The 13,387-nt window shown below is 47.4% G+C and overlaps 1 protein-coding gene across 1 annotated transcript; it reads right to left on the bottom strand.

The window, feature by feature from the left end:
- Positions 1–3,739: 3,739 nt before the first annotated feature.
- LOC103306972 (olfactory receptor 52E8-like) lies at positions 3,740–11,524 on the bottom strand. Its single transcript, XM_042847564.2, has 2 exons — positions 11,385–11,524; positions 3,740–5,904 (listed from the first exon to the last, which is right to left on the bottom strand). The coding sequence occupies exon 2, from the start codon at positions 5,858–5,860 to the stop codon at positions 4,904–4,906; it is 957 nt and encodes a 318-aa protein (XP_042703498.1). The 5' UTR covers positions 5,861–5,904; positions 11,385–11,524; the 3' UTR covers positions 3,740–4,903.
- Between the last annotated feature and the right edge of the window lie 1,863 nt (positions 11,525–13,387).

The raw sequence follows: 13,387 nt of genomic DNA, 5'->3' as shown, positions 1-13,387 counted from the left end.
GGGGCCAGAGCCTGTTGGCCTGGGCCGGCCGGCCGCCAAAGGGAGCCGCTCAGCCAGGGCGGCTGGGCTGGACTGGGCCACGCCGCACCCCGCCCCAGCCCCAGCTTACCTGCTGCCTCCCTGTTTCAGGCTTCCCGCGAACATTTGATTCGCAGGAAGCAGGGGAGGGGGAGGGGCAGGGGGCGGAGCGTTCAGGGGAGGGGGCAGAGTTGGGGCGGGGCTGGGGGCGGGGAAGGGGCAGAATTGGGGCGGGGCCAAGCCCCCTTGGAGTGTCCTCCTTTTTAAAAATTAAAATATGGTAACCCTAAATGATCAAGTGATCTCTCTCCTGCCATCCATCCCCACCCTCTGACAAACAGGCTAGGGACTAGGATGACCAGACAGGAAATGTGAAAAATCAGGACAGGGGGTGGGGGCTAATAGGAGCCTATATAAGAAAAAGACCCGAAAATCGGGACTGTCCTTATAAAATCGGGACATCTGGTCACCCTACTAGGGACACCATTCCTTACCTGTCCTGGCTAATAGCCATTAATGGACTTAACCTCCATGAATTTATCCAGTTCTCTTTTAAACCCTGTTATAGTCCTAGCCTTCACAACCTCCTCAGGCAAGGAGTTCCACAAGTTGACTGGACGCTGTGTGAAGAAGAACTTTATTTGTTTTAAACCTGCTGCCCATTAATTTCATTTGGTGACCCTTAGTTCTTGTATTATGGGAATAAGTAAATAACTTTTCCTTATCCACTTTCTCCACATCACTCATGATTTTATATACCTCTATCATATCCCCCCTTAGTCTCCTCTTTTCCATTGCTCTGTGGGGATAGCCCTCTCCGTACCCCCGACAGCCATTGCTTTGTGGGGATAGCCCTCTTGCCACCCCCGACAGCCATTGCTTTGTGGGGATAGCCCTCTCCCTACCCCCGACAGCCATTGCTTTGTGGGGATAGCCCTCTCCCTACCCCCGACAGCCATTGCTTTGTGGGGATAGCCCTCTCGCCACCCCCGACAGCCATTGCTTTGTGGGGATAGCCCTCTCCCTACCCCCGACAGCCATTGCTTTGTGGGGATAGCCCTCTTGCCACCCCCGACAGCCATTGCTTTGTGGGGATAGCCCTCTCGCCACCCCCGACAGCCATTGCTTTGTGGGGATAGCCCTCTCGCCACCCCCGACAGCCATTACTTTGTGGGGATAGCCCTCTCCCCACCCCCGGCAGCCATTGCTTTGTGGGGATAGCCCTCTTGCCACCCCCGACAGCCATTGCTTTGTGGGGATAGCCCTCTCGCCACCCCGACAGCCATTACTTTGTGGGGATAGCCCTCTCGCCACCCCCGGCAGCCATTGCTTTGTGGGGATAGCCCTCTCCCTACCCCCGACAGCCATTGCGCGGATACACTGTTCTGCAAATGGATGAGTTGATTAACAGGTGCCGCAGGCTGCCAGTAGCTTCTTGCCCTGAGGCCAGTGCTGGTGCAAGAGAAAAACGAGCAATGCATAGGTGAGATGGTGGGTTTTGCCACCAGCTCTGCGAAGAGGTCGGGTTTCATTAATGGCTATAGCTTCAGAGCCAGCCCCCCAGATCCCAAATTGCCGCTGGCAATAGACAGAGACTGCAGTGATCATGTGAGGTGCAGGGGGTGGGGCATTTTCAGGCCTACCTGAGGAAAGCAGAGGGGAGCTGGGAAGTTTCTGAGTTTATTATTTTAAAAGAGACAATTCCTGAGGCGGGAACGTCAGGAGAGCGAGGATGGCAGCAGCTCACCCAGAACAGACCTGCCTGGGCCCCACCAGCCTCCTCCCCAACACCAGCGAGACAGAAGCAGTGTTGGTGGCTCTGGTTGGGCTGCTGAGATGAGGGGAGAGGGGCCCCATTAGCATAAATTAGGTTCACTGCAGGGAAAACGTTGCCCTCACCCCAACGCACGTGATTATTTCAGGTTTAAGATTCAAACATATACAAAAATATGGCTCTGCCGGCTGACTGCTGAGTGGGGGGGGGGACTGCCTTACCCTCTCCTAACCTCTGGGGTTGGGGAACAGCCATATTATCCCTATTCATCCTCCCACCCACTCTCCTGCCTGCTACACAGTTCACGCCCCTCTCCCCGTGGTCCCCAAGTCTCCTGTCACACCTTCCCCCACTGTTTCACTCCATTTTCCCTTCAGACTCTCCTTGGCTTCTCCCTTCTGCCCCCCACGCTTCCCTGTCCAGATTTTAAACCAGAGCGCCCAGAGCAGGGGTGGCCAACCTGAGCCAAAGAGCCACAGTAATACGTCAGCAGAATCCCATCAGCTCCCTCCCCACTCTCAGCACCTCCTGCCCACCGGCAGCCCCGCGGATCAGCGCCACCCCCTCCCTCCCCACACCTCCCGATCAGCTGTGCCGTGGCATGCAGGAGGCTCGGTGGGGGGGGGAGGAGGAGCGAGGGCACGGCAGGCTCAGGGGAGGGGGCGGGAAGGGGTGGAATGGGGCCAGGGCCTGTGGCAGAGCCAGGGGTTGAGCAGTGAGCCCCCCCCCCCGGCACATCAGAAAGTTGGCGCCTGTAGCTCCAGTCCCAGAGTCAGTGCCTATACAAGGAGCCGCATATTAACTCCTGAAGAGCCACATGTGGCTCCGTAGCCACAGATTGGCCACGCATGGCCCAGAGAGTGGCTGTTTTCCCAGAAGGCAGCATGGCTTCAATGCCATTGGAAATAATGGTAGACAGCAGCCATCTTCATTAGGGGCAGCCTCTTGCAAACTGTCAACCATTTATGGAAAAATTGGGAGATTTCTGCTGCCAGAAAGTCATGAGTTGATGAAGTGGGTTTTAGCCCACGAAAGCTCATGCCCAAATAAATGTGTTAGTCTCTAAGGTGCCACAAGGATGCCTCATTTTTGCTGATACAGACTAACCCGGCTACCCCTCTGAAACATGAGATGATGAGTAGCTTTAAAAACACCCAGCTCATTCACCAACCTCACAATGAACGTGAGCAGCTCGGGGCACACAGGAGCTGGGTAAATTCAAGTTCTCTGCAGCGGTCTTCATTCCCCAGCAATAGTTCTTGTTGCCCCTCATGCTCAAGATTGACTAAACTTTTCACTCCAGTCCACTGTGCATAGGGCCCTGTTGTGAGATGTTCCCTTCAGGACTCCAGTCCCTGATCTGTATGGAGCCGGTTGTGCCTGGAAACAAAATCCTGAGAGTCTGTAGTCTAGGAGAAGCACGTTGCACAGCAGCGGCAGCTTCCCCTACTCTGCAAGCACCAGGGGTGGTGGGGTAGGGGCTCAACCCTAATTGATCAGCAACATAACAATGAAACAACGTTAACCGGGACGACTTAAAGTGCGGAGTTAATGTACTTGGTTGTTCTAAGAATGAGGCCAGTGAATCAATATAGGTTATGAAGGACTTAGTACTGCAAGTGATTCAGTCGCCTGGACATTTGATGACAGTCTCTGTTTCATATGTTTCACAAACTCCAACATGAAATCTCGACACCTACTTCTGACATCTTGGACAATGGGAATGATTACTGTGTATTTTAAAAGTTCCAACTAAAAGAGACTCCAAAATCAATTGCACAAAATGGTGTTATTTGACTCCAAGGCGATGTCGTAGTTCAAGACAGCAGTCTGTTTTCAGAACCCCAGCGTGGGCAACTTAACTATTTCACACCAGGCGGTGTCAGGAATAAATCAATGGGAAGACAGCAATTCTGTCTGATCAAGGATTAAATGAAAGTAAGCACGTTCTTGTCTAACACTGAAGTTTATTAGATTTAAGTGCACACAGACATAAGGAATAGGTTTAGAACATCCCAGATATTTACCTAACAGCTGGAATGGTATTGCGTAATTAGCAGCATGTTCTCAGTGGCCAGTTGCTCACCAGCTGGGGAGAAAGGGTGTCAGGAAAAAGGTCTTTCAAGATGGCTTCAGAGGACTCCTCCAAACTACACTGTATTAGCTAAATTTGTATAACTTCTACAAAAGACATAGGTCATAGTGACCCCTACTCGATCATCACTTTTCCTAACTTTCAATAAACGTCCAATATCAAAGGCATCCAGACTGAAGGTTTTCATCCACTTATCTGCTTTCATTCTCACTTATCTATTTGTCTGTCCACTCCTCCCATTCTGATTAGCGGAAACTGCCAGCTAGATTTTGACCTTGCATTTAAAAGCCTGCTTTCCAATTAACCCTATACTACGTAATGTTCTATTTTATTAATTCATAGTGGCTGAGTGCACATCATATGGTTGCAATTGGCTTGATCACTCTCTGGGATACACATCCCTCAAATACAGGGTACACAGTCCAGTTCTCAAAAACACACAGTTTCACAACTCTCACCAATAAGCTCTAGTAGAATGTCCTCAATTCCTGCAGCAGAGTTCCTGTAGTAGCACTTTCCAATGAAAAAATTGGTTTACCCTCCTGATTTCCTGAAAGATTGGATGAAGGAAAATGAGGCAAATTTAGGTCACCGGATCACTGTATATATGACAAAGAAGTTCAGCACTGTAGTTGCTTTCTTTCTCTTTGGCTATCAGAAAGCATAGCTTCAGTTCATCAAACTGATCAAGAAAGCTGCTCACAAAAGGTCTAATGGAAAGTCGCCTTGCTTCAGTACGCAGAAGAATCTTCTGGTGGTCTGGAAGTCATGGAAAGGACGAGTGACAGGATGTGCGGAGATGGGGGCTGATGGGTGATGTTGAAAGAGATCAGGTGATGGTCAGAGAGAGGGAACTCAGCAACGGAGAGAGCAGTGCTTGGTGATGGAGTGATGTTAGGTTTGAAGAGCTTCTCAGACTGCAAACTTCCACAATGTTGAGCTCAGCCAAACTGGGACAGAGTGCCCTTGATTAAGGAGGAAGTATTCTTTCCCCCTCTTGTCACACAGGATTAAAGTCAGTGGTCCCCAGGCGAGCACATTCTGCAGGTGTATTTGCCCAGTTTCTCAAGAAGCTCTTTGTTTTTGACGCCATAAATGATAGGGTTCAGCATGGTGGGGAGGAGGAAATAGAGGTTGGCCAAGATGATGTGAACATGGGGAGCGATGCCCTGACTGAACCGGTGTGTCAGAGTGGAGAAGAAGAAGGAAGGATAGGACATCAGCATCACACAGATGTGGGCTGTGCAGGTGTTGAGGGCTTTCTGGTGGGCTTTCTTGGAAGAGATTCTGAGGACAGCCCTGATGATCAGACCATAGGAGAGGCCAATGAGTGTCAGGTCTAACATGTTGACTACAAATGGTATTACCAAGCCGTACATCCTGTTGACTGTGATGTCCCCACATGACATCTTCGCCACAGCCATGTGGTCGCAGAACGTATGGGGGATAATGCGGTTGGCACAGAATGGCTGCCTGATCAGGAGCAGGGGTAGGGGCAGAACAAAGAGAACAGCTCTTATCAAACCCACTAGCCCTAGCTTAGCTATTCGTGCATTGGTGAGGATGGTGGTGTATCTCAGAGGTTTACATATGGCAACATAGCGATCAAAGGCCATTGTCACGAGGACAGCTGAGTGCATCACAGTACCTGCATGAAAGAAGAACATCTGGGTGAGGCAGCCACCCAAAGTAATACCTTTCATATTAAACCAAAATATACACAGTGCCTTCAGCACAACGGAGGTAGACGTGCCGATTTCTGTGAGCGCCAGCATGCAGAGCAACAGGTACATTGGCTTGTGCAGGGTCTGCTCTTTGCCCACGACAAACAGAACCATGACATTTCCCAACAGGCCGATAATGTAGAGCGTAGTGAACGGGATGGAAATCCAGACATGGACAGCTTCCAGGCCAGGGATGCCCATTAGGATGAATGTTGAAGGGTCAGAGGGGGTGAGGTTGAAAGATGCCATGAGGTGGTAGATGTGTCGATCAGGCTCAGAAATGCTCAAGGTGCCTGTGAAGGGAGAGAAGCACAGCAAGGGGGGTTACACAATTTATAACAAATAGTAGGTTAAATATTTTATAGTTATTATCAATCTAGAAAAGGGGGTGAGCAGTGAGGTGGCAACATTTGCAGATAGCACCAGATTATTTACGTCATAGTCAAGTCCAGACAAGTCCTCAGAGGGATATCACCAAGCCAGGTGAATGGGCAGCATGATGACAGATGAACTTTCATGTCAATAACTGCAACATGTATGCCCATTGGAGGGAAAAGCTTGAACTCCTCAAACATCTAACAAGGTTCTAAGTTAACTGTATGAACTCAGGACATTAATCTGGGCATCATAGTACATAGCTCAGACAAACCCTGCTCATAGTGCATGCCTGGACAGAAACTAAGTAAAACATTGGGATCCAGGAGGAGTGGGATGGGGAATCATACAGAAAATACAACTCCATGAGATCAGTCAATGTTTCACCCTCATCTGGAGTCTTCTGCGTAGCACTGGGCGCCCTTCTCACATAGGATAATGCAGACTTACAGGGGTTCAGGCAAGGGCAACAAGAAGGATCAAGGACCCCAAGAAACTCTCATACAGAGAAAGGTTGAAAAGACTGGGATTGTTACCTTACAAAGGAGAGGAAGAAGAGGGGATATGAGAAAATTCTATAAAAACCTGAATGGTAGAGAATAGATTGAGAATTTCCCTGTCTCATAGCACAGGATCAAGTGGACATTCATTTAAACTGAAATGTGGCAAATTCAAAACAGATAAAAACGAATGCTTTCTTCACTCTATGCCTAATTAGACTGAGGAACTCATTTCCACAAGAGGTAGTTGAGGCCATGAGCCAAGTAAGAATCAGGAAGGGATGTACATTTTCATGGATAGTGAGACTATCCAGTTACAATAGTTACAGCTAAATAAATATTTTAGAAAGTCTATATGCCCATGTGTTTCAGGGCACAGTGTTAGGCATTAGGGTGTCACTCTCAGGATGGTTAAGTAATCCCCCCGCCCCATCCACCCACTGCTGGGTTTCTTACACCTTCTTCTGCAACACCTGGGGCTGTCACTTTAAGACAGCAAAGAGTCCTGTGGCACCTTATAGACTAACAGACATATTGGAGCATGAGCTTTCGTGGGTGAACATGCATCCGACGAAGTGGGTATTCACCCACGAAAGCTCATGCTCCAATATGTCTGTTAGTCTATAAGGTGCCACAGGACTCTTTGCTGCTTTTACAGATCCAGACTAACATGGCTACCCCCCTGATACTGTAAGACAGAGGACACTGGACTAGATGGACCATAGGTCTGATTCACGATGCCATTCCTATGCTGGAAAGGAGACAAGTTTCCCCCATGGAAACAGACATTATCATGCTGGGCTATGACATGGCGCTCAACAGAATGGTCATGAAAGCCACAAGGGTCTTCGTATTTAGGGCTACAGGCCTGCACCTCTGTTGCTTCCCTTCTTTCTTTTGGTGAGACACTTTCTTGCAGGCACCCAGCTTTGTCTGAGACATAAGTTACAGGGGTTAACTGACACGGGTAAGCAGAGAAATGTGTCAGCATCTCCGCTGCAAACCCTTCTCATTCCTGAATATTGATGAAGTTTGCAGATGACACAAACATTGGGGGATTGTAAATAATGAAGAGGACAGGTCACTGATTCAGAGCAATCTGGACTGGTTGGTAAACTGGGGCAAAGCAAACAATAACATAGCTATGTCAATATCTACATAAGGGAACAAAGAATGTAGGTTATCCTTACATGTTGGGGAACTATTGTGGGAAGTACAATGATTCTGAAGAAGATATGGGGATATGAACTCACTAAACATGAATTTCCAGTGTGACCATGTGGCCAAAAGAGCTATATGATCCTGGGATGATAACCAGGGGAATGTCAAGGTGAGGGAGAGAAGTTATTTTACCTTTCTATTTGGCACTGATGCGACTACTGCTGGAATCCTGTGCGCAGTTCTAGTGTTCACTATCTAAAATGTATGTTAATACACTGCAGAGGGTTCAGAGAAGAATCACAAGAATTAGTAAAAGATTAGAAAATCTGCCTTATAGTGATAAACTCAAAGATCTCAATCTATTTAGTTTAACAAAGATGGTTAAGGGGTGACTTGATAACAGTCGATAAGTGCCTACTGGGGAACAAATATTTAATAATAGTCTTTTCAATCTAGCATACAGAGGTGTAGCAGGAGCCAATGGCTGGAAGTTGAAGTTAAAGAAATTCTGAGTGGAAATGAGGCATATTTTTTTTAAACGGTGACAGTAACCATTGGAACAATTTACCAAGGGTCTTGGCGGATTCTTCATCACTTTTTAAATCAAGATGGATGTTTCTCTAAAAGATCTGCTCTAGGAATAATTTTGGGGGAAATCTCAGGCTTGTGTTATACAGACTAGATGATCACAATGGTCCCTTCTGGCCTTGGAATCTACAAAAATGTCCCCAGGAGTCACCTGGAGGTATTTTGCCTGAAAGCTCATGCCTGAGCTTACTGAAGGTGCCTTGAAAATGTTACACTAAGTGTGTATTTCATGAGGCTGAGGGATCCCGTGAGGCACTGAATGAATGAAAGTTTTAGGTGAGAAAAATAATGACTTTACCCCATAAAATCTCCACACTGAGGATGAATGTACCGCCCTCACCATTAATGACTAACAGCGATGGCAAGCAAATGATCCCAGAGCATCCTGGTTTTAAGTCTGTGTCACAGTACCCACTCTCTGAATGACAGTGGCTCCTCCACATGGCATCTGTATTTTGCTAGGCCCTCACATGTCCCAGAGTTTCCCGCTCTCACTATATAATGTGCATATTTCTTAGCTTGCGAGCTGTTCCTTGTAGCAGTTCTTGAAGCACCATGCAGTGTGTAAGGGTGTAACGAGAGAAGCAGCACAGGTGCCTTGGCATTTGCTACTCATGTGTGAGATTTCTCACCAGTGAGACACAGTCACTGATCTCCCCTTATGCCAAGGGAGCAGCTGTGACGGGAAGCACCTCGTCCCTTGCAGAGGAAGTGCTCTGAGGAGTGTGGGTCGGCTTGGAGCTTGTGGGAGCCATGAATGATTGGGGAGCATGGAGAACACACTGGCGACCAGCGTGCTGTTGAAATCAAGGCAGCCTGGGATGGGGAAGGAGACTACAGATAGGGATCCAGAATATGATGGGAGGTTGAAGCAGCTAAGGTGCAAAGGTCACTAGTTCTTTGTGCCACTGAAATGCCTGAAGTTATGCAAATAACATTCAACAACAATTGGAAACAAAAGTGAGAAAATGTTGTGACACCCAGGTTGCTAGTCTGAGGCTTGCCAGGGGAAAGAGACCCTGAGACCTCTCCAAATGCACTTGGGGCCAGGAAAGGACTCAGCGCTGGCCTAGGACTAAGAATCACAAAGAAAAAATACTTTCATCAGCGCTGCCTTCCTGTCCATGTACCTACCGCTTTGTGCCCCCGCAACCCCTAGTGCTGCCTGCCTGTCCCTGTACACCTCCTGCCTGCCCCCACAACCTCCAGTACTGGCCACTTCTCTATGTAGATCGCCCATACCCAGAATATCCTGCCCTGTCACGAAGTGTTACTCTTCAGCCAGGACGAAAACCTGGTGCCATACCCTACAGGGACAGCTCACACAACTATCTCCTCAGACTAAGTTAAACTCAGTGTCTGCCTGCACCAGGGAAAAAGGGGAGATCAGCCTGAACTGCCTTTCTGGGGGCAAAGGGAACCCCAGCAGCAGCTCAGCCTGTGCAGGGAAGAAGAGAGGGACAGACCCGGTGGGAGGGAGATAGGACATGGAGACTAAAAGGAGCCAGCGTGAGTAACTCTTCCTCAAAATGATACAAACCTTTAACGTATTGCTGCCCGTGGGATACCTGGACATACCTTCCTCAAGCTTCTTTTCTGTGTTGGCAATTGCTGACATTGCCACGAGGTTGTAGCGGGATTACTCATGGGACGAGGGATGGTCCAGATGGGGGATGGTATCAGAGACAGGCTGCTACAGTGTGGTCCACCTTACATTTCAGTCTGAGACACCTCCCTCATCCCAGGAGACCTTGTGATGCCTCTTTGGTCTGTGCATTAGGCAGGATGTCCATTCCCTATTTCACCTGGCTTCAGGACTCCACACTACTGTGATTTGGATACTGCATGACTACTTCCCCCCCACCCCCCTCCCACACTGCATTCCTGGACCTCCCCCAGTGAGATTTCCAACATTGCCTGGTTTCCTCTAAGCCAGAAACATGTTTTTATTTTTACTGCCTTTTGGTGCTTCTCATCCTCTCCAGACCCAAAGATGCAGGGGTACAGAGAAAGCAGATCCCTCACTCCCTGAAAAAAATTATCCTGATTGTTCTGAAGCTCTTAGCCTGTGAGTTTGAGATTTCAGCAACTCTCCTCTCAGTTCTTCTTTCGTCTAAATGAGCTCACCCACCCTTAGAGGCCACGGGACGACTTCAGTTGAAGTCACTGGAGGCTCATGGAGAGTGTAAATTGGGCCATTTTTTTATGTCCCTACATGTGGACTTAGGGAGAACTTCTGGCCATCTTGGGAGCTTTGCCATTGATCTCCATGGGACCCTTAGTGTTTAAATTTCAGCTCCCGACTGTGAAAATCATGGCTTCGGGTCCTGCTACAGAAAGCACTATTCTGTTAGGGTGCTGAAAAAGTCTGAAGGAACCCGTTAATTTATGTGGCATTCTGAGACCAGGCATGGAAGATGGGGATTTCAAAACATAGTGGCCCTGATTTGGCTCTCAGTGAGGCCAGTGTCCATCTGGAGTGATCCACTGATAGCAGAATGTGAAAGCAGAATCTGACCAGTGTGGGGCCCATTCTGGTTGTGAACCAGCTGGTACCACAGATTCCCACTACAGAGGAATTGGCTGTACTACCTAACAGTGCAATGAAGTTGCTGAACTGGAAAACATGAGCGAACCAGAGGACAGGGCTGGCTCCAGGCACCAGCTTAACAAGCAGGTGCTTGGGGCAGCCAAGGGAGAGGGGCGGCACCTGCGGCAATTCGGGGGCGGCAGGTCCCTCACTCCCTCTAGGAAAAACTCACAATTTTTTTCCCCAATTTTTCCCAATTTCCCAAAGCTGATCGCGATCGCGGCTTTTTTTTTTTTTCGCTTGGGGCGGCAGAAATGCTGGAGCCGGCCCTGCCAGAGGAAAAACCACACAGCCCCTCCCCGCCCCCCAAAAGGAAGCTACTGAGACAAATAGGACACAGTAAAAGACAAGGAACTTTTAAAACCAAATATTTGTCTAAACTGTTTCCAGTACATTTGTAGTTCCAGTTTTAACAGGTAAATGCCTTAGAGTTTCTCACAATATTAAACAGTTCAAGTCCCCATGCTAGTGAATTCCTGTTCAAATGGTTCTTGACTTGAACATTGGATCTCGTCCTGAGCCCTTAACACTAACTTTAATGCAGAAAAAGGCAACTCACCGCAATCCTGCTCAGCAGAGAGGAAATCTTGTTATGGTGACAGGAAGGGAGAGCCCTGAGAATCAGCGTATGAATCTCACATGTCTGAGTGTCAGCGTGCTGAACAGCAACCTTTATGATTCCCTTGAACAGTCCCTGTGGACTCTCAGGTTGGCCAGGACTCGCATACAATTCCCTCAGCTCCATGAGCAGCAGAAAGAGCAGAAAATAGACCCTGGAGAACTTCAGCGTGAGAGTCTCCCCCAGGAGTGAAGCAATGATTCGCTGATAACAGGGGTTCAGATTGTTAGGGCAAACTGAGTCTTCCAAACTGTTCAGCCTGTTGACAGATGTTTGGCTGTGTGTGTGTGTTCTTTCTGCCTGCTGTACTGATTCTGGCCAGATAGCCTGTACAACAGACTCTGATTGGACTGCCCAATAAATCCACAAACTCGGTTTTCAGTGAAGGACCTTGGTCAGGTTTATGACCGATGAGACAAGGTGCTAATGCCCCAGCTCAGTGGTTACAGATACACATGTCTGCCCGTGACAATGGACTGCGTCAGTGAATGGCGAGACTTTCTATTCTCCCCTCGTTCAGACAAAGACATTGCCTCTGAGATAGATCTTTATACACATATACAAACAAGTTATGTATTACTCCTGATGTATCAGGGTGCCACCCTCTGATGTATTGGGGTGACACCCATTGACATATCTAGGGGCCGTCCATTACCTTGTACAGGTCGGTCCATTATGCTGTCGTCCTGACCTTATCCTTAAGATGGGTCAGTGTGTTTCTGTTATCTTTGGGGAATGTGTTTGGTATCAAGGTGTTCCGGTACCAACTTTCTGGAATGTGTTTTCATTAGGGCTGTCAAGCAATTAAAAAAAATTAATCATGATTAATCATCCTATTAAACAACCATAGAATACCATTTATTTTAAATATTTTGGATGTTTACTACATTTTCAAATATATTAATTTCAATTACAACACAATACAAAGTGTACAGTGCTCACTTTATATTAATTTTATTACAAATATTTGCACTGTAAAAATAAAAAAAGTATGTTTTCAATTCACCTCATACAAGTAGTGTAGTACAATCTCTTTATCATGAAAATTGAACTTGCAAATGTAGAATTATGTAAAAAAAACTGCATTCAAAAATAAAACAATGTAAAACTTTAGAGCCTGCAAGTCCACTCAGTCCTACTTCTTGGTCAGCCAATTGCTCAGACATACAAGGTTGGTTACAATTTCAGGAGATAATGCTGCCTGCTTCTTGTTTACAATGTCACCTGAAAGTGAAGACAGGTGTTCACACGGCACTGTTGTAGTTGGCATTGCAAGGTATTTACATGCCAGATATGCTAAACATTCGTACGCCCCTTCATGCTTCAACCAACATTCATCCATTAACCACCATGATTATTTTTGTAATTGCGATTACATTTTTTGAGTTAATCGCATAAGTTAACTGTGATTAATTGACAGCCCTAGTTTGCATATATATTCTTGTGCCTAGCACTACTTAGGAATGTGTGTTTCTGTAATATCAGCTCTGTTCTTGCCAGATTTTGTGAGCCGGGCCTGCACCTTGCTCACAACTTAACTTTGCTTTAGAGCTGCAACATTTTGACTACTTTAGCCCAGGCCTCAAGCCTTACACCAAGCGTCTGCTACAAGGGATTATGTTTCAGACCCTCTTCCTACTACACAGCCTAGCGATTGAGGATGGCTTTCTTTTCTTTGTGTAATGTACTGCTATCTGCACTATGTGTGGGAAATGATGCCATAAGGTATGGGACCAAAAACCATTTTCAATTGATCATAGCAGCATGTTGCTGCATATCGCCTGTGTAGTTGTAATATTCAGCCCATTAGCCTCTGAGAAGTCACTGCCACCCTGTGGAGGCCAAATGATGTGATCCTGAATTGAGACAGGCCAAAGGACATGGAAAAGGCTTTCTTCTCACAGAATTCTGGCATCAACAATATTTGCAAATATTCTTTGTGA

The sequence above is a fragment of the Chrysemys picta genome, chromosome 1 (genome assembly GCF_011386835.1).
Source record: "Chrysemys picta bellii isolate R12L10 chromosome 1, ASM1138683v2, whole genome shotgun sequence".
Lineage (NCBI taxonomy): Eukaryota > Metazoa > Chordata > Testudines > Emydidae > Chrysemys > Chrysemys picta.
Note: the sequence above shows the minus strand (reverse complement) of the source record. Positions and strands in the feature narration are given on the sequence as shown.